Source organism: Micromys minutus (assembly GCF_963924665.1).
Source record: "Micromys minutus genome assembly, chromosome: 17".
NCBI lineage: Eukaryota > Metazoa > Chordata > Mammalia > Rodentia > Muridae > Micromys > Micromys minutus.
This window is the reverse complement of record NC_137952.1, coordinates 12946050-12969935: the sequence shown is the minus strand read 5'-3', so window position 1 is coordinate 12969935 and position 23886 is coordinate 12946050. Positions and strand designations below refer to the sequence as shown.

The 23886-nt window shown below is 45.8% G+C and overlaps 1 protein-coding gene across 3 annotated transcripts in view; it reads left to right on the top strand.

Moving 5' to 3' along the window:
• KIAA1549L (KIAA1549 like) overlaps positions 1-23886 on the top strand; it is a gene marked incomplete at its 5' end in the record, with an annotated part of 249641 nt that overhangs the window by 152776 nt on the left and 72979 nt on the right. For all 3 annotated transcript variants that reach the window (XM_080931712.1, XM_080931711.1, XM_080931710.1), the window contains 5 exons: positions 494-627; positions 7541-7703; positions 9685-9744; positions 14867-15018; positions 17834-18005. In XM_080931712.1, the coding sequence (XP_080787838.1) occupies positions 494-627; positions 7541-7703; positions 9685-9744; positions 14867-15018; positions 17834-18005 (681 nt within the window). The remainder of the gene's footprint in view (positions 1-493; positions 628-7540; positions 7704-9684; positions 9745-14866; positions 15019-17833; positions 18006-23886) is intronic.

The following is a 23886-nucleotide window of genomic DNA, read 5'->3' as shown; positions in this document are numbered from 1 at the left end:
CCTGTAAATCTATAGTCTGAGATAACAGGTTTTGGTTGTTATTGAAGGGGGCTCCCAACAAAGGCTTTAACGTCTTACTCTGATTCCCTTGTGGTTTCTGATTGGCAAAGTTTGCAAACCACACAAGAGTGGAGAAACCACTGCAGTGGGAGCCATCAGCTTAGTGATGGAGGACAATTGACAGTCACCATCCTCAGATACAGATGACACTGTTTGTCATCTTCGGGCAGATGCCTGCATGGTCTCATGGGATAAAGTCATGCTATTCTTTCTGATGGGGAGATCCTTGGGTTCAAGCATGCCTTTAATTATTCTCTGCTGTAAACCATCTTAAGAGGCACGCTCAAAGTATAATTAAAGCTTGTCTGGTTTTTCTGTTTATTTGCTTAATGTCTGTAACCCAGAAATCATGCTGTTTTGTATATTGGCTGCTATTAAATTTGAGGAACTGAGACAGAGCATTGGCAAGTGCTGATCCATGATTCTTCTTCAGTGCTGCAGTTTGTAAGCCAGTCAGACAACATCCAGTCCTGCAGGTTTGCCCAGACAATGGAGCAGAGGCTGCAGAAGGCATTCCAGGATGCGGAGAGGAAGGCCCTCAACACCAGGAGCAACCTGACAGTTCAGGTAGGTAGCAGAAATGTCAGCCTGCAAAGACAGCCACCAGAGTGCATATGTTGCACCAGAAATGATATGCATCCCCCCCCCCCATCTAAACTGTCTTATGCATACGTAAGTTTGCATTTGGGGCAGGTGATCCAGGAATAGTAGTGGCACTGGCAAGAGTGGCTGGAATTTGGTATGGCAGGTAAAATTCCATGTCACTATGAACCTACCACAATCCAGGGATTAATGTTTGTTTTATAGGTATTGCTTCTTCCAGTCTTTCCAGTGAGTTTATTATTAAGAATTAAACCTTGTAAGATGAACCAATTTGTGTGGTGTGTGTGTGTGTGTGTGTGTGTGTGTGTGTGTGTGTGTGTGTGTGTGTGTTTAGAGGATCACAAGCTATGATGCAAGTGTGGAGTTCAGAGGACATAGAGTGAGTTCGCTCCTTCCAACATGTGGGTTCCAGCGACCAAGATCGGCTGCCACAGTTGGTTGCAGGCACCTTTATTTGCTGAGTCATCTTAGGGCCTGTGAATTGATTTGAAATCACCAACTGCATTGTGACTTTCTGTGATTAACTGTTGTGTGATTTTCATTGGGCTAGTTCAAAATTTCAACACACACGAATACACAAAGGATCAACACATGCAAACAAAAACACCCATGAAAGACACCCACATCTTTTATAACGTGGGCTCACTCTCAGACAGCTAATGTGCTCAGCATTTTACAAATATTCTTTTGTGTAATGATCAGACATTCTCTGAGATGTCTTCTCCATTTTGTTCAGGTGAGAAATGAGAGGATTGTGACACTCCCAGAAGGTCACATGATCGGAAAAGAATGACACACAGATGTGAGCACAACTGTGTTCTCATCTGCCATGCTGCACCAGCTCTGACAGTGTTGGAAGGGTGTGTCCAAGCCCTTGGCAAGTGCACAAAACTTTGCCAGGGAAATCCAGCTCCTGGTATACCATACATATGGCTTCCTGGCTAACAGTATGAACACCACCAAAAGCCTTTCTCAGACCCATTTGTGTGTGTGTGTGTGTGTGTGTGTGTGTGTGTGTGTGTGTGTGTGTGTGTGTGGCTAAGATCTCAGTAAGGACAGATACTTCCTAATAATATTCATCCAGCCCCAAAATTCCTCTCTAACTAATGCTACTATTCTGTGTCTGTTTTGACTAGTGAACTAAAGCCTTTGCAATTAGACAAGGGGCTTTTGAATTTGACATTTAGCATAAGTGAATTACCAGGAAAGCCAATACAATGTAGAGAGCACATAATCTAATTTGCAGGAGCAGCTTTCCTTTTGTAGACTCAGGCAAAGTGGATTGGGTAGGGCATCATTACCACTCGGTGGCTAGGATCTCATTATGACTTGGCTCTTATTAGTCTAAGATCTAACAGTGTGTCACAGACTAAAGATTTATGTAAGCAGTGTGACTCAGCTCTTATGGGAAATCTTTTTCTTCATGGTTCTATCTCTGGTCTTAGCAGGTATGTGAACCTAGGTGGTTCTTGGTGCAGAATACACTTTAAGATATTTCTTGAGTGCCTGATGCTTATTATATACTAGGAGACCAGACACCAAGATAAGTAAGTCGCCCCTGGCCTTCAGCCTGTTTTGAACTGGTTATGGAATGACCAGATGAAATGTAAGGAACAAAGCTTCCTTAGAAAAGACCAGAACGGGTGGCTTGACCATTGCATCTAACTCTCCAACATGTTGGAAGCCTTCAGAATTAATTGAATGAATTATTTTGTCAATCCCATTTCATGATTGACCTTGGCCATTATGAAATAATGTCACTAGATTTAACACCCTTTTCTTGGTCCCTATATCATCACAGATAACGTAATATTCACCCTCTTCCTGGGGTCATGATACTATGACTTCTAAATTGATGTTTTTGTAACACTTTTACATTTCATTTTATTAAGTGTACTTTGTATGGTACTTTGAATACTTTGTGAAATAAAATGACGTAAATATCAGAGTCATTGGAAAAGTGACTTTTACAAAGCATGTAGAATTAGGAGTTAGATTACAGTTGACTCCATGAGGGTTGTAACAGAATACAAGCGTATAAGACATAAGCAGAAAGAGGATATGCTGGCCTACGTCCACTGAGAAGGTCACAGCTTATTCGCTGGAGGCTCAGCTGGATTCAGCTGCATCGACATTATCTTCAGGAAGTTCTCTGTTCATCTTTTGGCTTGGTGTCTTCCAGACCACTCCTTCTCTTCTTTCTCCTTCTTTTAAGATTATTTGTTTATATTTTACTGTATGTGTGCTTTGCCTACTGTATGTACATGTATCGCGTGCACACAGTGCCCACGGAGGCCAGGCGATGGTCTCTGATCCTCTAGGACTTGGGTGACAGGTGGCTGTAAGATGCCATGTGGGTGCTTAGGAAACAAACCCAGGTTTTCTGGAAGAACTGCAAGTGCTCTTCACCACTGAGCTGTCCAGCCCCTACATGCTTCTTACCTGTGCTGAGTGATCCTTGGTGCTTCCAGATTTATCTTATTCTTATTGCTTATGGTCTTATGAAACCAAAGAGCCTTTAAATTTTTATGTCTTTGTTTGTTTATTGCTGCCATTGTAGTCCATCCCCTGGGACTGGCTCTCATTCACTGTGCCCATTTCTAGATTGATAACTGTGGCCAAGGAGATGAAATATCCTGGTCAACATGGTCTGGCACAGATGCCTACTCTTGAAACATGAGAACGGGGCAGCTGTGCCCAGAGTACGTGGACAAAGTGGAGAAAGAACCATGGTGCTGCTGTTGTAGAAGGAGAAAGATGGTGGACAAAGTGTCCTGTGGTCTAATGATCTAATGAACCAGAATGAGTAAATGAAGAGACGAGGGGAGAGGCTTCATAAAAAGGAGCGACCACGTTTACTACAGAAGATACGGAGGCATGAGAACAGAGCTGTGTTTATTGCTTGAAAGACCTTAAGCTTTGAAGATCTCAATATTCCCCCATGGGAATTGTGGATTGAGTCCTATACCTATCAAAATCTCATTCTACAGGCAGAGAGGAAGGTTGTTGTAAATGCAAGGGCAGTGTTGTTTGCTTGGCAAGTTCAAGACCAGGCAGGGTACATAGTCCTCTCTCAGAAAACTGAGGAGGGATGGGCAGGGACTTGAGAGAATGCGTGCTGTTCTTACAGATTTCTGTTCCCAGTACCCACATCCGGCAGCTCACACCCACCTGCAACTCCAGCTCCAGGGACTCTTACACACTTTCCTGGCCTCTGTGGGCACCTGTGTCTGGGTTTGGTGTCTGTATATGGGCTGCATCTCCAGGTAGGGCAGTCTCTGGATGGCCTTTCCTTCAGTCTCTGCTTCAAGCTTTGTATTTTCTCCTGTGAATGTTTTTGTTCCCCTGTCCAAGGACTGAAGCATCTACACTTTGGTCTTTCTTCTTGACCTTCATGTTGTCTGTGAATTGTATCTTGGCTAATCTGAGCTTTTGGGCTAATATCCACTTATCAATGAGTGCAGACCATATGTTGGTTTTTCTTGTTTTTGTTTTTGTTTTGTGATTGGGTTACCTCCCCAGTGATGGTTTGAAAGACAGAAACTGAGAAACCTATTTTAAAGTTCAAATAGAGCCCCCAAAGACCTGGAACAACAAAAGCAATCTTGACAAAGAATGAATTTTGTGTCACATTTTCTTGTTTCAAAAGTTTATTTCTAAAAAGCTAATATAACCAAAACAGTGTACTCTCAACTGTATGACAGAAATAGAGACCAATGGTCTAGATAGCGGCCAGAAAAAAATAAAAACCCACTTGTATAGAGTGAAACAATTTTTACCAAGGCTGGGCTATGAAGAAAACAGTAATTTTTTAATAGTGGATATTCACATTACAAAGGAAGGAAGTTGAAGCTATACCTAAAGTGGATCAAAGACAAACATAAGAACTAAAGCCAAAAGGATCCGAGCTTAGAGAAAAGAACTCACAGGCCTGTGTGTGTTAGATGCCACCAGAAAAACCACAGAGCCAAGAGAAACACATTGGACACCCTCAAAGGCAAGAACTTCACCCATTAAAGACAGAGAGGTAGCACAGAACTGTGAGTCACTTATCTGCTAAATGGCTAATATCTAGAACCAGAAAAACACAGAAAGAACTTCTTCCATGCATCCATTAAAAGAAAATGAATGTGAAAAGAGGCCTGGGATCGGTGCTGTATTTGTCTAGTGTGCATAATGCTCTGAGTGTGAACTATGTCACCACGAGGAAAGATGGGAGGCAATAAAAAGGCTTTGACCCAACACTTAATCATGAGATATTTACATTTATTAAAATTATCATTCTCAAAAACAAAGCAAAACCCTAGAAAAGAGTCTAAGTTGTGAGGGCGTGGGGAAGTTAGGAACCTTGTGTACAGCTAGAGGGATGTGGGATGGATAGCCACTGTGGAAAACAGGACCATGGTTCCTTAGCAACCTAAACATGCAGTTACAACGTTACCCAGCAGATTCACGACTATCTGCATATCAAAAGGAACGGTAAACAGGACCTAGGAACTAAAGTAGGTATCTGTACCATGGCCACGATGGCCAAACCACATGCCTATCAATGGATGCATGAAGACAAATGTAGTCTACATATGTATCAGAGGGGCAGATACGCCTTCAAACAGGAAGGCCATTCTGGTGCAGCACGGTTGGCATTGAAGTTATTGTGCAAAGTGAAGTAAGCCAGTCACAAAAGCAAATATATAGCATGATTTCATGACTGCCAGATACCTAGAGTTGTAGAATAATCAGAATCTTGGTTACAAGAGAAGCCTAGGAATAAAAGGATGGAGAAGCTGGGGGTTGTTTAATGAGTAATAGTTAGGGCCAGTGAGAAAGTTCTGAAGATGTGCGTTGCTGATCATTGGCAAGAAAAAGAAAAGAAAATCTACTTAATGCTGATGAACTATGTGCACAAAATGGTTAGAATATTAAATTCTGTGATATATATCTATATTTGTATCTATATATATATATATATATATCACAACAAAAAGCACAACATACCTGATCAGATATAGGGTATATGTGTGTATATATGTACACATACACATACATTTGTATACTTGCATATTTATATATTACCAGCTTTATGGGTTCCTTGGTGGTCTAGGAAGATTTAGTGCTATTGAAAGGTGACAAGTATTCAGAAAATATTCACAATAGAGGTCTTATTACGATTTGTTTTTCTTATTTATTTGTGTGGTGCGTGTATGTGTGTATGGATTTGTGTGTATGTGCATGTGGGTGCCCTAGGAAGACAGAAGAGGGCACTGGGTTCCCTGAGGCTGGTCCTGTGAACGAGCAGCAAATGCCTTTAGCACTTACCCACTGAGTCATCTCTCTAGTCCCTTTTGAATTGTCAGGAAGAGCTCTTCTTCTTCACTTGGACTGAGCAAAGCTTCAGAGATGATGTCTCAGTAAGCCAGGTGGAAAAGACGGTACTCAAAGAGGCCTTGAGAGTCCCGATGAATGTGTCGCAGGGACAGACAGTACCCAGGTTATGCCCGGGCCCTGGCGCCCACAGGGAGAGTGGCCTGGCTTCTCTGCTCCCTTCCTCTCTCCCATACCACTCAGCCACCTTTAGCTAACACCACTGGACAAAGAAACCATTGTGTAGTCCTTGAGGGCTAGCCGACAGGTTGCCCTCTGTGACATCCAGAGCAGTGGCAATGACATAAGGAGAGAAAGGGTACATGTACTGCACACAGCCCAGCAAAGGCTCCCTGCCGGGTCCAGTGATTTCTCTCCTGCTCATGATTTTTCAAATGTTTGAGATATTTTTATCCATACATTGACCCAGAAAAAAAAACTCGTTTCTCCCCAGCAACTAAAGGATGAGTGTGAGAAAAAACCTACACTATCTTATGCAACTTTCCCCTCATAATCCACACCAACTAATGGTTCACAAAAGATAGCAACTGCTCTCTAAAGGCTTTATCTTGGATTTCTGAATTCCTGTTATGACCGTGTTCAGTCACCCTGCTCAGAACACCAGGTGCACATTCCTTTTGATATGAAAGCTCCCAGAACATTCGACAGTTGGGCTCTCCGTTGATATCTGTGTGCTCAACTTTATACTTCCAGAATTGTAAGTCATTTGAGACTGTACAGCCCCTAGAAAAGACACGTGAGTAGTTAAAAGCTGAAAGTCAAGACTACTTGGGTTCAAATCCTATTACTGTCTTAGTTAGGGTTTTATTGTGAAGAGACACTGTCACCAAGGCAACCCTTATAAAAGAAAACATTTAATTGGGGCTGGCTTACAGTTTCAGAGGTTCAGTCCATTATCATCCTGGTGGGAAGCATGGCAGTGTGCAGGCAGACATGGTGCTTGAGGAGCCGAGAGTTCTCCATCTTGATCCAAAGGCAGCCAGACAGAAACTGTAATTCCACACTGGGTGGTGCTTAAGCGTAGGAGACTTCAAGCCCGCCCCCACACTGACACACTTCCTTCAACAAGGCCACGCCTATTCCATCAAGGCTACACATCCTAATAGTGCCTCTCCTCATGGGCCAAACATTCAAACGTTAGTGTCTACAGGGACCAAACCTATTCAAATCACTAATTGTGAATAAGCTTTATGACCTTAGGCCAGTCCCTGTATCTCTTGGCTGTTTTCCTCACTCGGGAAAGACCATCATAAATGGACACGCCTCCCAGGGTTAGATCAAGATGGAGATGAGGTGCCCATAGCCCAGTGCCTGGCATGCTCCTGCAATCTGTAAAAAAAATGACTTGCTATTCTTTTTTCCCCCTTGCTGTCTCCCCACTGCCCTTCCATCGCAACCCACAACTTGTGTTGAAACATTCCTTCCTCGGCCTCCATGAGACAGACCCTCACCTTATTTGGCCTGTCTCCTTCCCCTTTGCTCCTGTGTCATTCAGATGGTGAGCACATCCAATGCCTCCCAAGCTGTCACGCTGGTGTATGCTGTGGGCAATCAGAGCTCGTTCCTCAACGGCACCGTGGCCAGCAGCCTCCTTAGCCAGCTCTCAGCTGAGCTGGTGGGATTCTACCTCACCTACCCTCCGCGCACCATCGCTGAACGTGAGTACCTGCGCCACAGCCTCGTGCAGAAGGGCCCTGTGCTTTCCCTTGGGGATCTTTCTCCACAAATCAGAGGAACCTCTGTTTTGCTACATTGTATTACCTCGAGCAACCGAGAATGCAACAAAAGAGGGTTGAACTGACAAAAAGTTTATTGCACATTTCAAGAAAGCTGATGTTTGGTGCCTACAATAAGCCTATCAGGTGGGTGTAAAACTAGAAGAGAAAATTGGAGCCCCCCCCCCACCAATGCAGATTTTCACAGGATATCCACTCTCTCACAGCTAATAGGGCTGCATTGGAACCTGTGCTCTGAACGCTGCCTTTCAGGTTGCCATGGTTTTCTCTCTCCTCCACAATTGTTCCTAGACCTCCAGGTCTAGCTGGCTACAGACTTTGTAATCGAGGTGACCGCACTTGAAGTTCCCATAGTCTGAGGCCTTGTCTCTCTCTAATGCTTGTTATATAACCCTTGTTACTGCATGGTCAACATAGACTTTGAAGACGGTGCAGCCCATGTTTGTCACTAGACACTTGCTGGTAGCCAAAGGGAGTGACGGTCTGTACTCTAAATTTAATCATTACATCTCACAAGGTCACTGGCCAAGATTTCCTTTTAAAATACACCTATTGGCAAATGTATTTTACATCTTCTTTCTGCAGTTGTTTGGATACTATAAATAAATGAGGTTCTGTGTGTGTATGTCTATGTGTGTGTGTTTGTATATGCATGTGGTGTGTGTATATATATGTGTCTGTCTGTGTGTGTGTCTGTCTGTGTGTGTGTCTGTATATGCATCTGTGTGTGTGCATGTAGATGAACTTGTCACCTAGAGAGTTTTTGAATGTGTATTTACTGGAAAGATCTTATACAATTTTATGCGGCAAGGATAACTCTGGACTTTATAAGATTATGTCAGCCAGGCAGTGGTGGCACACGCCTTTAATCCCAGCACTTGGGAAATAAAGCCAGGCAGATCTCTGAGTTCCAGGGCAGTCTGGTCTATAGAGTAAGTTCCAGAATAGCTAGGACTACACAAAGAAACCCTGTCTTGGAAAACAGACAATGTCATAAAAGATAGCAGGATGTCCTGGGGCAGCAGGTGCAGGAGTTTCTGTCCCCAGCTTGATATTCTGATAATAATCACAGCTGAGTTGAACTGAGCAGTAGGGGTTGGGAAATGGCTCAGTTGTTAAAGTGCTTTCTGTGTAAACCCGAGAATCTGAATTTGATCTCAGTATCTATCAGGTTGTTTTGTTTTAAATGTCTGATGAGGTGCTCACAGCTGTAACATAAGTGCTGGGCACGAAAGGCCCTATCCCTGAGAGCTCACTGGACTAGTCAAATCCAGTGAGTCAAATCAACAGGCTCAAGTTTTAGTGAGGAAACTTGTCTCAGGAAATAAGGAGGAGAGCAACTGAAAAAGATACCCGTCCTCATCCTCTGGACCTACACGTGTACACATGCACACACATGGACACACACATGTACACACAAATATGAAGGATTTATTGAGCACTGGCTATATGTCAGGCACTGTACATTGTCCATTACACGTGTGAATTCTCACAGTCGCCATGCTGGTAAAGCAAGATAACGTCTCCTCCCAACACTGGGGTACCACATGGAAGCCCTTAGCACTGGAAAGATCCCTTTTAGAGATTCCTTGGTGCTAGATAATCCCTACAGAGGAATCCCTCACTGACAGGCTGCAGCTGAGGTGCTAATGGTGAAGCTGCTTCATTTAAGAAGGCTTGGAGGGGAAACTTCAAAGAGACAAACTCAGGAATCTGAGCTCCCTGTGCACGGTCTCTGTCCTGAGTCACTTTTATACACAATGAGATAGTTTGACCTGTGTGCCTCAGAGTTCTCAGGAATGACAGCGTAGGACCCTAGCTTGTCACTTCTGTTTCCCTTGATAATGTTTACTCAAAACCTATCAAAGAAATTTGATGTGTTTTTTTTTTTTTTTTATTTTAGCATTGGAATATCCCAACCTCGACACGTCGGAAACAACCAGAGACTACTGGGTCATCACAGGTAACTCTTCATTTTATAATTTCCTTTACACAGAGTCATGAGTTTGTCTAAAATGGTGCCATTTGGTGGCAGGGTTTACAGTTTGGGTCTTTCCTAATAAGTCAAGGGATTCCTTCTATAGGGCTGGAATGGAAGGGGGAAGCAAGGAAAGGACCCTGAAGATTATCAATAATAATTAATCCAAAACCGTTAGCTCAATGGCCCCTCCTCAGCCTTTCACACACAGCAGCACCAGTGTGTGACGTCTGGGGCACGCCTGTGTGCGTGGCTGTCTGAACAGATGGCAAGCCTTTCTGTACCGCCCTGCAAAACCCAAATCAAAGCCAGACGGGGGCACAACCCACTGCCCACAACCCCCGTGTGCCCCGATGATGAGGTCGAGTGGGAGTCCAAGAGTCAGAGTGTTCTGGTGGCATTTTCTCTGTTTCCCTTGACATTTCTCAGCTGAACCTTATGAAACAGCAAAGGCTTTCTGTCTGTGATTTTCAAAAGCCACTCAGTGGCTCTAAATGAGGAACAACATTATTGAGGCAAATGGAGAAGACAGACGTGCGTAGGAGTGAAGTGACCAGCCCAGCCACTGACGTGGAGACAGCTGGAAGTTATACTCTAGTTGTCTGAGACCAAGGCACCGATTCCTTTGTCCCTTCCTCCCATTTCCTTAGCTTGAAGATGGTCACCTTCCCCATTTATCTCCACCTGTTCTTTCCTCTGAGCCTGTCTGTGTCCTGATTTCCTTTCCTTATAAGGACACCAGACACACTGGATTAAGGCCCATACTCATGACCTGATTTTAATTTCATTACCCCTTTAAAGACCCTCTCTCTAAAGACTGTTACCCTCTGATATACTGGAGGTCAGAACTCACACGTATAAATTTGGGGAATAGTCCAGCCCATCACAAGGAGGCAGGATGATCCTTCAAGGCGTAGGACTATGTCTGGGTAAACAGCCACCTGAACCACTCCCCCCCCCCCGTCTATTCCCCCCCCCCTTGGTGTCTTTAACAAGCTGCAGGTAGACTGCTGCCTGAAGTCTCATCCCAACAGTTCCCACGCTGCTAGATAGATGCCTGCCTAGCTCCCTTCTAAAGGACAGATCACCTAGGTTCCCCCACTGCCAGGTCCTCAGTACACAGAGATCATTCTAACTGCCAAGAAAGCAGACTAAGGAAGCACATTTTTAACAGATTAGAAACCACTCTGCCAGGATGCAAGCCTTAGAGAGAAGAGTGGGGGGAGCGCTAACCAAGCAACACAGGAGCCAGTGGGTTACATAACACAGACTCGGGCATCCTCCTCAGGCAATGGTGCCCTTCCTACACAAGTATTCCCCTTTCTCTGAACTTGACTGTTTACAGTCAGTGAGCATAATCCATCCTTAGACACAGGCTGCCCTTGACAACCACCGGTAACACCCTTTCTGCATCTCCCCTCTCCTTCGCCAGGTCTTCTTGTTAGTGCCATTACCTTAAGAGAAAGCCACACACTCAGTCTTGCTTCTGGGCGCCCCTGGGACTTAACCCTTCAAACTCCTGTAAACCCCCTCACTGCTGTTGCGGGCCTTGCTGTTGGGAATGGAAACAGTGTTGCCACTGTCTCTCTGGCAGTCGGGTACTTGTAAGGAACCGGAACTGTTTTGGCATGCCCCTTTTGCCTTCCATCTGAACCAGGACCACTTTACAAACTCCCAGACAGCTCTGCCAAACTGTTCTATCACAAAAGGAAGGGCTTGTGACAGGGAACTAGGGACGAGGGTCTCTGCCTGGCCTTGTCCCCCAGACCATTATCAGAAGCCCTGTCCTTTTTAGTTTGTGGCAGTTTCCCCTTTCTGCAGTTTCTGTTACAAATCATGCATGCTTTCGTCTCTTGTACAACTGAACTTAAATGGAGCATATTGTATACATTTCTTGTCTTGCAAGGAGTAGGTCCTTCTTTGATGGAAAATCACCAGCAATGGGTGGTCCCAGTCTCTTTTGACAGAGAACTCAGGGGCTGTCCTGCCATCCACAGATTTTGCAATTGGTTTTATAGAAATGAAGCAAGATAGGGCTACCCAAATATTAGTGACTAGGGCCTGGAGAGATAGCTCAGTTCGTTAGGTGCTGGTCATGTAGGCATGAGGGTCTAGGTTAGATCCCCCAAAACCCACATCAAAGAAGAAGCAGAGGTGGACAGGTCTCTGGGGGTCACTGGCCAGCCAGCCTGGGCAATTGGCGAGCTGGAAGGATACTTACTGGTCACTAATAGATATAAGAAGCCATCTCAGGTTTATGTATCTACTTTTGCTTCACTTGCCAGAGATAAAATGTCCTAGGTCCATCCAGTAACCAGTGACTTTCTTCTCACCTCAGTCTCTTGCTGTGCGCCCTCCAAGTCCCCTGGGCCCTCCCGGGTTCCGCACACTCACCTGTAAGATGAGAGGACATTAGCTGAGCCCGAATGTGTGGGATTCAACCACCCGAGAGGCAGTTTAGCTCAGGTGCAGGAGGCTAGCCCATGCCGGACGGTGGATCTTAGAGCAGGTGCGATTATAAATAAAATGAGAAGGGAAGGGTCACAGGCTTAGGTGTTTGGACCTAGCTTCTCGGAACACAGCCAGGGACTTGCAACGCCTCCTCTAGGCTGGATCTGTAAAGACGAAGAGTGGGTGGTGAGAGGGCCCTGGCTTCTATGCTGAGGGCTCTGAGCTACTGTGCCACTGTGAGGGAGGTGTGTGGGTACACACACCATTGCCTTCCAGGAAGGCAGACAGGTTAAGTGTGCTAAGGTCCTTGGGGGAAGGTAGGGAAGTCTCATGCAGGGACACGGCGCGGGCCCACTTCTTTCAGGCCATTCTTCCTTTGTCAAGAATGTACCTGTGAGCACAATGAGGGGGTTGGGAGGATATGACAGTGACAACTCCCTATCGTGATGTTCTAACAAGTGTCCTACAGCACCATGGTTAAGGGCATTATTTACTGAACTATTTCTTCTTCACAACCAATGGCTTAGGAGGGAACTGAGGCTCCTAGAACTGTGTGGCTTCTCTCAGGAAGGGGAGTCATGACTCGCACCCTTGCTTCTGACCCCCAGCTCACCCAGCTGACGTAGAGAAGAACCCATGTTTTGGGGTTTTTTGTTGTTGTTGTTTTGTTTATTTGTTTGTTTTTCTGGAGAGCTGTAGTGAGACTGACCACTGCACTCCTGGGAGTAATGGCCACACTCGCCTGGACTCTCCTAAGGGCATTTTTAAACAAGAGAAATGTACTGAAAATACATATAGGGTAAAATGACCCCCTTTAAGCATCTTAAACTTACAGTTCAGTGGCACAGAGCATGTCTGTAATACTAACAACCACTAATGTCTGGGGCATACCCACCTCCCAGAAGACTGACTATTGCCTTTACTTGGGGTCTGCCTTGGAATCATTATTGAGATTCCCATGATGCAATCTGTGACACACACATACCCTTCCTCTTACCCACTGGTCTGAGGAGGCCAAATTAGAAACCATGTGGTCTGGCCTATAAATCTGCCAGATGAGGTGTTTTTGAACCAGCAGGTTCACAGACTGTCCTGAGGTAGGAAATCCTGGGAATGCTTAGGGGTCTGACAGGGGTCAACATAGCAGTGTTCATCTCTGTTTGCAGGGACTTGGCTAAAACTAGAGACAAGCTAGAGTCTCTTACCAGGACCCTGGAGACATGCTTTATGCCCTCGGGGGATTACTTAGCATTTATGGCTTCAAAGAAATGGTTTCAGAGACCCAGCTGTGGGTTTTATTTCTCTCTCGATCCAAGTATAAACGGCATTGTTGATGGCTTCTGAGTATGAATGTCATCTTCGATGGCTTAGTCTAGTCCTGTGTGGATTCAGTTATTGGTGCTGGCCGAATGCAGCACCCTGCCAGATTAGCAGCTACAGACAACACACTCTTTAGGAGGGGCTGTTTTCATATCTTGGTGGATGGATGGTATCTGGACTGTGTTAGAACCAACTCTATTAAATGAAGACTCTTCTATCCCATTCCCAAGCCCTTGTGAGTTTTGAGGGGGAAAAAAGATTTGAACACTTAAAATTTAGGGTGCAACTGTGTCTGAAGGCACTGTTTGCATGCTTGCGGTGCAGAAGCTTCCCAGGATATGGAGAACAAGGACTAGACTCTGGGTGCGGATGCAAGCAGGCACTTCTTGTAGGAAGCTCTAGAGAAGCCCTGGAGCTCATTACAACTCTCATCCACGCACTGCCTCACACTCCATTGTCATCATTTCTCCTGCTGTCCCCAGATAGTCCAAGCAATGGTTGCTGAGATATAGCCAAGGAAAGGGAAGGGCAGAAAAGGATCCCACGTACCTTCATAGACAGGACTAAACTGCCTTATGCATCTTCTTTCTTTGGACCTATAGAGCCCATTATCCATGTACTTCCTCTGAGGTACCTTTCCTTCTTTCTACAGAAGATCGAATCTCGGTGGCTTGCTGAAGGCCCCATGGTTGATAAGAACAGCACACTCCTTTCCATTAGCATGTTCTATTCTTGAATGGGGGCCCTGGGCAGCTTTAGGGCTAGCAACCAGAGGACCCTACCTAATAGGCAGACGTAAGGCTACTGAACAGCATATGTATCTGCTCACGTCCCAGCCTGACTCTATGAATCATCCACAAAGCTGTTGAGGAAAAGAAATAAGCCCTGAGTCAGGGTTTGCAAGTGAGAACCACCCTAAACCCTAAGCCTGCAGCTCAGCTGTATCCCCCTGTGGACTCTGCAGTGTGTAGCACCTTTGAAAGTTTGGGTTTGATGCAATAGGTGTTCTAGATGCCACAACCCACAGAAGAAAGGCACAGGCTTTGGAGTTATTGCAGCTTGGGTTTGTACCCTGGCTCTGCTACTTACTAGCTGCCTTGGGCAGGCCACTAACTTTTCTAACATATGTAGCACATGGGCAAGGATTCCTAACTCGTGGTCTGCCTTGGAAGAGAATTGAGGTCAGGTTGTGGAGAAGTAGGTAAGGTTGGCCAAGCCCCAGTGTAAGATAGGGCATGGTAGTCCTTCTCGGCCATGTGGGGCAGGAGGTAGTGTAGTTATTGAATTAGCGTGGAGTCTGAGCTCTGAACAACCCCTCCGATTTCTACATCTTTAGTGCTCCAGGGTGTGGACAACTCGTTGGTGGGGCTGCACAACCAGACCTTTGCCCGGGTCATGGAGCAGCGCCTGGCTCAGCTGTTCATGATGTCCCAGCAACAGGGTCGACGGTTTAAACGCGCTACCACCTTGGGAAGCTACACTGTGCAGGTAGGTGTGTGCATAAGGGTTTTTTAATGATGGGAAGGTGTTGTTTCTTGAGATTAAACAATTCCAGGTGCCCAGAGGCATATGTCCTTACTGCCAACTGACTTAAGATGCTTGATCAACATTCCTCTGAAACTTTCGAGGCTGAGTCAGTATCTTTTTCCTTCCTTAGCAACTTTATTACCAGGAGTCTTTACACATTCAGCTATTCACAAAGCAAAGTTCTCTGGGTTAGTTTTAAGGGATTTCTTTTAAGGGGCTTTACATAGTTCCTAGAAAGGTTCTCTGTACTTCCCTACACACCTTAGCCAGTACCTCTGGAGTGGGAACGTCCACAGCATCTTTGTCCAATCCAGACAGCTTGAATATTCTTAATTTACCTTCCACCATTGAGAATCCATCTCTGACATGTTATGCTAACATGCATGAAAAAGCTCTGCTGATTTTGGTATCACACCACAGATGACCTGCTGGTAATGTGGCATCTGTGGCCTGGAGACTCTCATCATGTCCTTCACAGATACACAGTGCCACGCTGTTTACGTATAAACATTAGCACAGTCTGTCTGCAGATCCTACCCCCGTGACGTCTCAAAAGTCATCCATCACACTAGTTGCACCACATCCCTTGTAGATAACCCTAAAGAGCAGCAGCACATTGTACTCACTGTCCTATTCGATGTCACTTTGTCCCAAAAGTCCGCACCATGACAGCCCATCCCTGGAAAAGAGGATGGTTCATTTCCCCTGCCAGGACTGCAATTTCACCCCTGCAGGTCATGCTTTTCCTAATGACAGAAGTGACCACATGACTGAGAAGTGGGATTTGCATCATTCAAGGGAGAGGGCCATCCTATGAGCTCGTGCTACTCAGAACCCAACAGCTCTGCATGTCTCAGAGATTGCCATCTCTGAATTTTCTCATTGCTCAGGGCACTTGACTGTAGCTCCCCGGATAGTCAGAGTGAAGCAAGTGGGGTTTCTTTCTCCCCTGCAAATCTCTCTACAGAAGCTTCCGGTTTCCCTGACATCATGCTTGTACCAAGTTGGCAATGAGTGAAGTTAACAGGAGGATCCTGGGGCTCATAATCCACCAGGAAGAATTTGTGAGCCCCAGGTTCAGTAAAAGACCCTGTCCAAAAAAAAAAAAAAAAAAGGTAGAAAGTGATGGGGGGAGACTCCAAAAGCTAGAGCATGCACACACACACACACACACACACACACACACACACACACTACATGCACAATATTAAATTTTTTAAATTGCATTTTCTTTCTTCCTATTCAAGTTGATCATGGTTCTGAATTTTGTAGTAAATCAGTTCTGTATTTTCTATATATACTCCCCCATGTATAAATCCTTAAAAATATGCCATGTTGCTTTTTCTGTTTCAAATTTTATATTCTGTAACTTGTAATCTACATGCATATGAACTGGAGTAGTCTGTTCATTATATTCTATTATGTAACTTTCTGTAATTCGTTCTTCATTTATTCAGCTTACTCCCAAAGACTTGATTTTTTCAGGGATCTCAGGGATGGTGTTGTGGTGATGGTTGTTAATGAACTTACTATAAACACTTTTGTAAAACCTTTTTATATTCTATGACTCTCAGCATCTATAATGTACACCCTGAAAATACTATAATATAATCTTTATCAATTGCTAACTCTAAAACGTTGAAACCCTAAATGCTCCATGTTTACACGCCTGCATACATACAACAGAACACTATGTTCATACTGAAACCTATGTTTTTGCCTTTATCATTATCAACTTGTAATTCCAAAAGTTAAAAGTAACACCCCAAATATCTAACAATAAAGAGCTTGTTAGGCCTTTTTATGAGGCAAATAGATGAGTGTCATGTGGAAAGAAATGCTCCTGCTTTTGATGCTGAGACTTTCAAAGGGGAAAGTAAAAATGATGAGCCTCAAGCCTTGGAGATGTCTCAGCAGGTAAAGGTACCTGCTACCAAGCCTGTGGACCTGGGTTCAAATCCAGGGACATCCATGATAGAAGTAGAGAAACTGTTCCTGCCAGTTGTCCCCTGACCACACACATCCATCATGTCACACGTGTGTACATGCATGCACACATAAAAAGCACATAAAAAGTGAGGTGTAATGTCATGTAGAGATTACAGTGATCTTAGAAGATAATAAAGAAAAGGTTTGTGCAGAAAATCCAAAGGTTGGGAACAAAGGTTCCAATTGATAGCAGCTCTTTGGTGTCAGAGGAAGGACTACACGTTGTTTTCATTTTGTTAATTGTTTGATGCCTTTTCATCTGAATGTAAATTTTGTAGTTTTTTTTCTTTTTTAATTAAAAAGAAAACCCTCTACAGAGATGCTTAAAACAAAAATGTTTGGGTTTTTAAGCACTGTGTTTATTGGGGGTCATTTCCATTGTATAGACAGGTTTTCCCCCTCTTCCCTTTTCGGGCAATTGAAGGTTTTTGAAATCAAGCACCTTGTTTGTGGATAGCCTAGCGTGTCCTGAATTAACATAAAGGCTGACTTTCAAATGAGGCAAGAACGCAGAGGAGACTGGGAAGTATCTTTCTCCCCAGCTTCAAACTGCTTTCCAGATGTTGCTTTTTGTCAAAACCCTCATTTTCCTCCCAGTGTCCCATCCCAGGGGTAACAGGCTTCCTGAGACTCGGCTTTAGGAGGACCACAGGCTAGCCTGTCACAGTGGCTCTACTAGGGAACAGCGGGCCAACTTGCTTGCATGAGCTGAGCCTTGTGTTGGTTTAGGGGCCTGCAGGGCCGCTCTAAGATGTCTGGCAACATCCTGCCTCTCTTTTCCTGAAAGATGGTAAAGATGCAGCGTGTGCCAGGACCGAAGGACCCGGCAGAGCTGACATACTACACGCTGTACAACGGGAAGCCACTGCTGGGGACTGCAGCAGCCAAGATCCTGAGCACCATCGACTCCCAGAGGATGGCCCTGACCCTGCATCATGTTGTCCTTCTACAAGCTGACCGTAAGGAATTCCTGCTTTCAGAACTTTAATGCATCAGTATTTCCTGTGCATCACAGTGGTCCTCTAAGACCATATGAGTGGTCTTACAGCCAAACACAGTTTGGCTCTGCGAGGTTTGAAAATCAATTGGCCATGCTTCCTGTTAAAGCCATAGGCTTTAGGAAAGGATGTGGTTTGCAACATCTAAATGATGGTAGGTAATAATAATAGTAATAGTAATAATATTTTGTCCCCAAGTGCTATCTCCTTTTCCTCTTCAAATCCAGTATAATCTAGCTACAAAAAAATAACTGCAGCTGAGAACATATTTATATGCTGGGGGGTTACAGTTAATTTGATTCAGTGAACATTCAGTTCTATTTAAACTGTGCTTGGTACCGGAGGATGTCAGAAGTGGGTGATACTCGGTTCCTGGCTCTGAGGGTCAGAGTTGTTGATGCACAGAGGCAGCTGTGAGACCTGCAGAGGGAGGGTTTGCTTGGAAGAGGCATCTGGAACCAGGGACAGAAGAAAGGCAGTAAAACCAATACAAGTCTCTGCTGCAGCCGACTGTTGTAACGCCCACTCCGTTAATTTACCTTCGATTCTACTAGGACTCTATTTATTCAACTCCAGGCTACAGGAGGGGAAGCAGGCCCAGAAAAGGAGTAACCTGCTTACCCAGCACAGAGCCAACACTTAGCCAAGACACCAATTTGAGTATTTCAGATGTCAGGCCTATGTTCTTAGCTGTGTCATTCTTTAAGACATTAAAGGAAGGGATTCAAAGAAATCGTGTGTATTCAAAGAAATCGTGAGTAAAAATTCAGGACAGATGTACCTGGATACAAGCAGTTTAAGTGGCCCAGGGCAAACAAAGAAAAGCAGGTGGAGGGTTTGAAGTAGAAAGGGATGTCGAATGGAAGGCCCATGGTATATAACAGGCTGTGGGGAGCTCTAGAAGATTCCTGAGCAGGAAAGTGGTCCCATCAGAGGTTCCCATCACCAAGGGAAGTTAATCGGACAGCTCTGTCTCGGAAGGAGAGAGGAGAAAACAAGACCTGTGAGGAGGTTCTACAGTGTCCCCTGCATTCGGGACTCAACTAAAGCTATAACTAAGGTGGGACTGAGAGAGGACAAGGTTTGAAGTGTGAGGCTGGGTATGCAGTTTTAGTATTCGGTAATGTGCCACGCATGGAAGGGTATGGAAGGTCAGTTCCCATGGCTTTTCTTGACTATGTTTGTTCTCCCAAGAGCATCAGGTTGGTTCACACCTGCTCATTCCTTTCCTCTCCCTCTCCCCCTCCCCTTCCCCCTCCCCTCCCCCTGCCCCCCTTTCCCTCTCCCTCCCTCTTTGGCTGTCCCTGGGAATGACTGTATGACAGGCATATCATGCATGCTTGGCTGGTACACCCTCACAGACATTCCTGTGCTGAGGAATGATGGCAGCCATTCTCTGCAGTCTTGCTTTCAACTGCGATTCTCTTCCTTTTCCCTCCTCCCTTTCCTTGATTGGTTCTTTTCAGCTTCTGGTCACCACTTCCTGTGTATTGCTGACTTCTCTATGAAGCTTCCCCAAAGTTCTGTCCTTGGTGTTCATGCCTCTCTTTCCCCCAGCCCACACTTGGTCTGAAAAACAAACCACAGGTAATGGAGAGACGTGGCGATGCTACGCATAAAGAGCTGGAAGGGTTCAGAGTGTTTTGGGGAACAGAGCTGATGGGTTCAAACAGTAGATTTGTATGATGAGGAGGAGATATGAGGAAATCAGGACAGACTTATAGGTATTGGGTCAAGCTGTGGTTGTGGTTCTGTTTGTTGAGATGAAGAGGGTGTGGGTTTCATGGCTGGGGTGGGAATCAGGGAGATTAAGTTTGAAAGGTCTGCAAGAGGACCACATGGATGTCAGGAGAAAGGAAGCTGGGAAATTCCTGCACACAGAGCTAAGGGTGCAGGTGAAAGTGAACGAGAGAGCAAGCTGAGCAAGGGTGAGATCGTGAAGCTTCTTGGGATGTCGGTGTGTCAGCAGAGAAACCTCCGGGGATGGCAAGGGGATGGAAGGAGATGCAGGGGACAGTGAAGCTTAAAAAGCAAGTAGGCCTGTCCCCAGGGGCATTGCAGGTAACATGCCACGCAAGGCTCCTGTGTCATATGTGCTTCAGAGAGAGGCCGTGTCAGTATTCTGACGTGAACTTCTGCATGATTAGTAGCCTAACATTCCCTGAAAAAGCCCCAGACAGGTGTGAACCCAAAACAGATGACCTCACACGGGGACACTCAGACAGACCAGGCAAGTAACGAGCCCAAGACAACCACCAGGACCAGTTCCATGGGGCCTGGACATGGAGTTAACCTGAGATGACCACCAGTCCAGCACAGCACAGGCCTAGGGGTGGCAGACCATGCCCAAGATGGCCCCTGCCCTTCCCGGTGCCATAATGCATACACGGGCAATGTATTTCTGAGACCACTCCTGAGATGACCCTAGACACTCAGAGATCCCAGGAGCCACTAAGAGCAGCAAGACAATGGTGGAGAAATGGAAGAGAAAGAGAAACAGAAGGATGTAGACACAGCAAAGAGAGGTAGAGCTGGAGACTCAAGGGTAGTGAGGGACAAACTGATGTGAGTAGCTGGTAATGTCATATGGAACCATGGTGAGGTCATAACCTGTGTTGCCAACAGGGACCACATCTGGGTCTGTGGCCCTGCAACAGCATGGGTCTGAGGGCTGTGCAGAACTGGCCCTACCCCTCACATGGGCATCCAGGAGAACTGGCCCTGCCCCTCAGTGCCTGCAGCAATTAGGAGATCAGCCTTTGCATATCACTGGGGCAGAACAGTAGAGCTGACTGTAGTAGCTGGATCGAGCCAGCCCTGTAACTTGCCAGCCATGTGTTAAAGTGGGCAAGGGAGAGATGCCTTCTCTACCCTTGCTCCTTCCATCTTTGGCAGGTGAGAGAGCTGTCATAAGAGCAGGAGAACTGGTGGGCTGACCATCACAGAAGTCTCTCAGACCCATATGCAGGGCTTTGAATTGGCTCAACCCAGCACCTGCTCCATCAGTGAACTCCTTGAGTGCATGAAGGGTCCTACTGATCCAAGATCCATGACACAGCAACTGCAGGCTATCCAAGAGAAGTCCGAGTGATGATCCAGTATGTGGTGTAGCAGAAGCCAGAGGCCTGGTACCAGACCAATGAGTCATTGCAATAAACATTTGCATACAAATAAAAGGTGTAGAAGAAAGTGTACACTGTGGGACACACTGACACAAGCTGTAGAGCTTCCACACAAGTGTTTTTCTTCCTTTTGGGGTGGAGGTTGCAAGGCTGGAGGGTGAGTATAAGGGGAGGAGAAGAGAAGTGGGATTGGGGTGCACAATATCAAATTCACAAAGAACCAACACACACACACACACACACACACACACACGTGGAGAGTGGAGATTTGATAGCTCAGAGATTAAGAGCAATTACTGCTCTTGCAGAGGACCCAAGTTCAGTTCCCAGCACCTCAACTGGGAAACACACAACTTCCTGGAACATGAGCTCCGGAAAGAACCTCACATGCAACTGTCATGGGAAGGAGTGGACTGCTGTGCTTGCTTAGATTCCCAAGAGGCTGTGCGATGAGAGAAAGAGGGACAGGATTGGTCAGGTGGAGATGCTGGTGGCCCTTCTAGTAGTCAGAAGAGGATCATAGTGGACAGTAGTGACAAAGGGAAGATGAACAGCATAGTTGTGGGCACGCTGAGACCCTGGGTGAGCATCTGTGCGGATGCTGTAAGAGAGTAGGTAGCAACAGGGAAGAAAAGGAGGAAACTTGTAAGGCAGAGCCCTCATGTGAGCAAGGAGGTTGGAGCTAGTGAACATGTGGAGAGATACCACATGGACCTTTTTACTATAAAGAGAAAGAAAACAGCACCAGGTTCATTTGGTAACTAAAGCCAGAGGATGCATTCTGATTGGGTATCTTCTCTTTGGGCATCATGAGGTGAGGTTACAGCTGAGCTCAAGGATGGAGATCTGAGCAGGGACAACTGGTGTGAACAGCATAGCAAGTTGCCAAGGAAACCGCATTCTTGTTTTCCCTGTTGTGTTCAGATAATTCCTTCTTCTCTTTTGAACTCCCGGGTCCAGGTTCAGGGGAAATGGCTCTGTGGCTAAGAGAATGGGGTTATGAGTTCAATTCCCCAATAATCATGTGTGGCTGTGTGCTCCAATAACTCCATCTTTGTGGAAGAAACAGGAGGATTGCTGGGGTTTTCTACTGGGACTATCTCGAGGTAATAAGGCAGAAAGTAACTGAAGAATATCTAACGTCCCTCTCTGGACTCCATGTGTACACTCATCTAAATCTACACCATTCATACATATCCTATAGTCCCACTGCAGTCCTCTCTAGACACCCCAGGACACACCACCATTCACTCGGCATTCCCAGCAACCAGGCTCACTGGCCCCTCTTCTCCATCATTTCTCTGGTCCAGGCTCTCTGCTCTTTTTGGCCTGTTTGCTCTGAGACTTCCTTTCTGCTCCCGACCTGTGGTAGATGGGAAAGGATGGGGAGAATGGTCCTCGGTGCGTGCAAGCAGTGAAGGGAGGGGCTGATCTTGGAGGACTTTGCTGCTGGTGGAGACAACGAAAGGCACTAAGAGAAGGTGAAAGAAGTTAGATGTATAGAGTCTTCTGGAATAGTCTAGTGCTGAGGAATAACAAGGATATTGGACTAAGGATGCAAACTCTGCTGCCCACTCCCAAAGCCTTCTCACATTGACCCTTCACCTCTTTGTCTCCGTTCCCTGACTTGCTCAGGTTTCAATGACCCACACATCAAATGCCATCCTTCATGCCCCATCACCATCTACAGCAGGAGCTTCCTCACATGCACAGTGATCTGTCATCCACACTGCAGTTAGAATCACTGCCATCACATTTGGGTTCTGCTCCGATATCAACTCCATAGGAACATTACTATCTCTCCATAATCTATAGGTTGAAGTGCACATTCTTGGAAACGGATCTTCATGGTAGCTCCTACTCAACACACACTTAGGTCTCCTTGTAGCCTGGTCTCCAGGTATCCTGGCTTTCTCTCTGTTGCTGTGATAAAGCACTACAAGCAAAAGTAACTTGGTTTATTTCATTTTATACTTCTATGCCATAGCCCATCACTGAAGAAGAGGAGCTCTTGGAGGAACATTGTTTCCTGGCTTGCTCTCCATGGCTCGCTCAGTTTTCTTTCTTATACCACCTTGGACCACCTGCCCAGAAGTGGCGCCACCACATTTGACTAGGCCCTCCCACATCAATTCTTAGTGGACAATGTCCCCCACAGACATTTCTACAGGCCAATCTATTAGGGACTTTTTCTTTTTCTCAATTGAGGTTCCTTCTTCTCAGATGGCTGTAGCTTGTGTCAGTTGACAAAACCTTAACCAGCGCACGCAGCCCCACTCTTTCCCCTTCCTGTCCAGTGCTTCAGCCTTGAGAGTATGCTCACCACTCAACATCCCTGTTCTGAGTAGACAAATAAACATTATGCTAAACGTTGGCAGGAAGGGCTGCAGATGCTGGGGGATAAAGTTGTGATGAGGATCAGTGAATGGCCAATGAAATAGGAGGTGGGAGGGGACAGAAAGGTTCCTGACGCCATCTATGACCTGGGTCCAGACAGAAGAGGGTGTGAGACTGAGTAAGGGGGTCCACAAGTAAGGGGGTCTGGAAGTGGTGGGGTCTGAGGCACAAGAGAGGAGCCCACCGGACTTCATGGGCTGCCCCATGAGTGGAGGAGAAGCCGTGGCAGGAAGGCTCAGAACGAACACTTCTTTACTCAGTAGAGTCCTGGGTGGAGTCACCCCGCCACAGACTCCAGTGTCTGAGGAACAAGCTTGAAACAT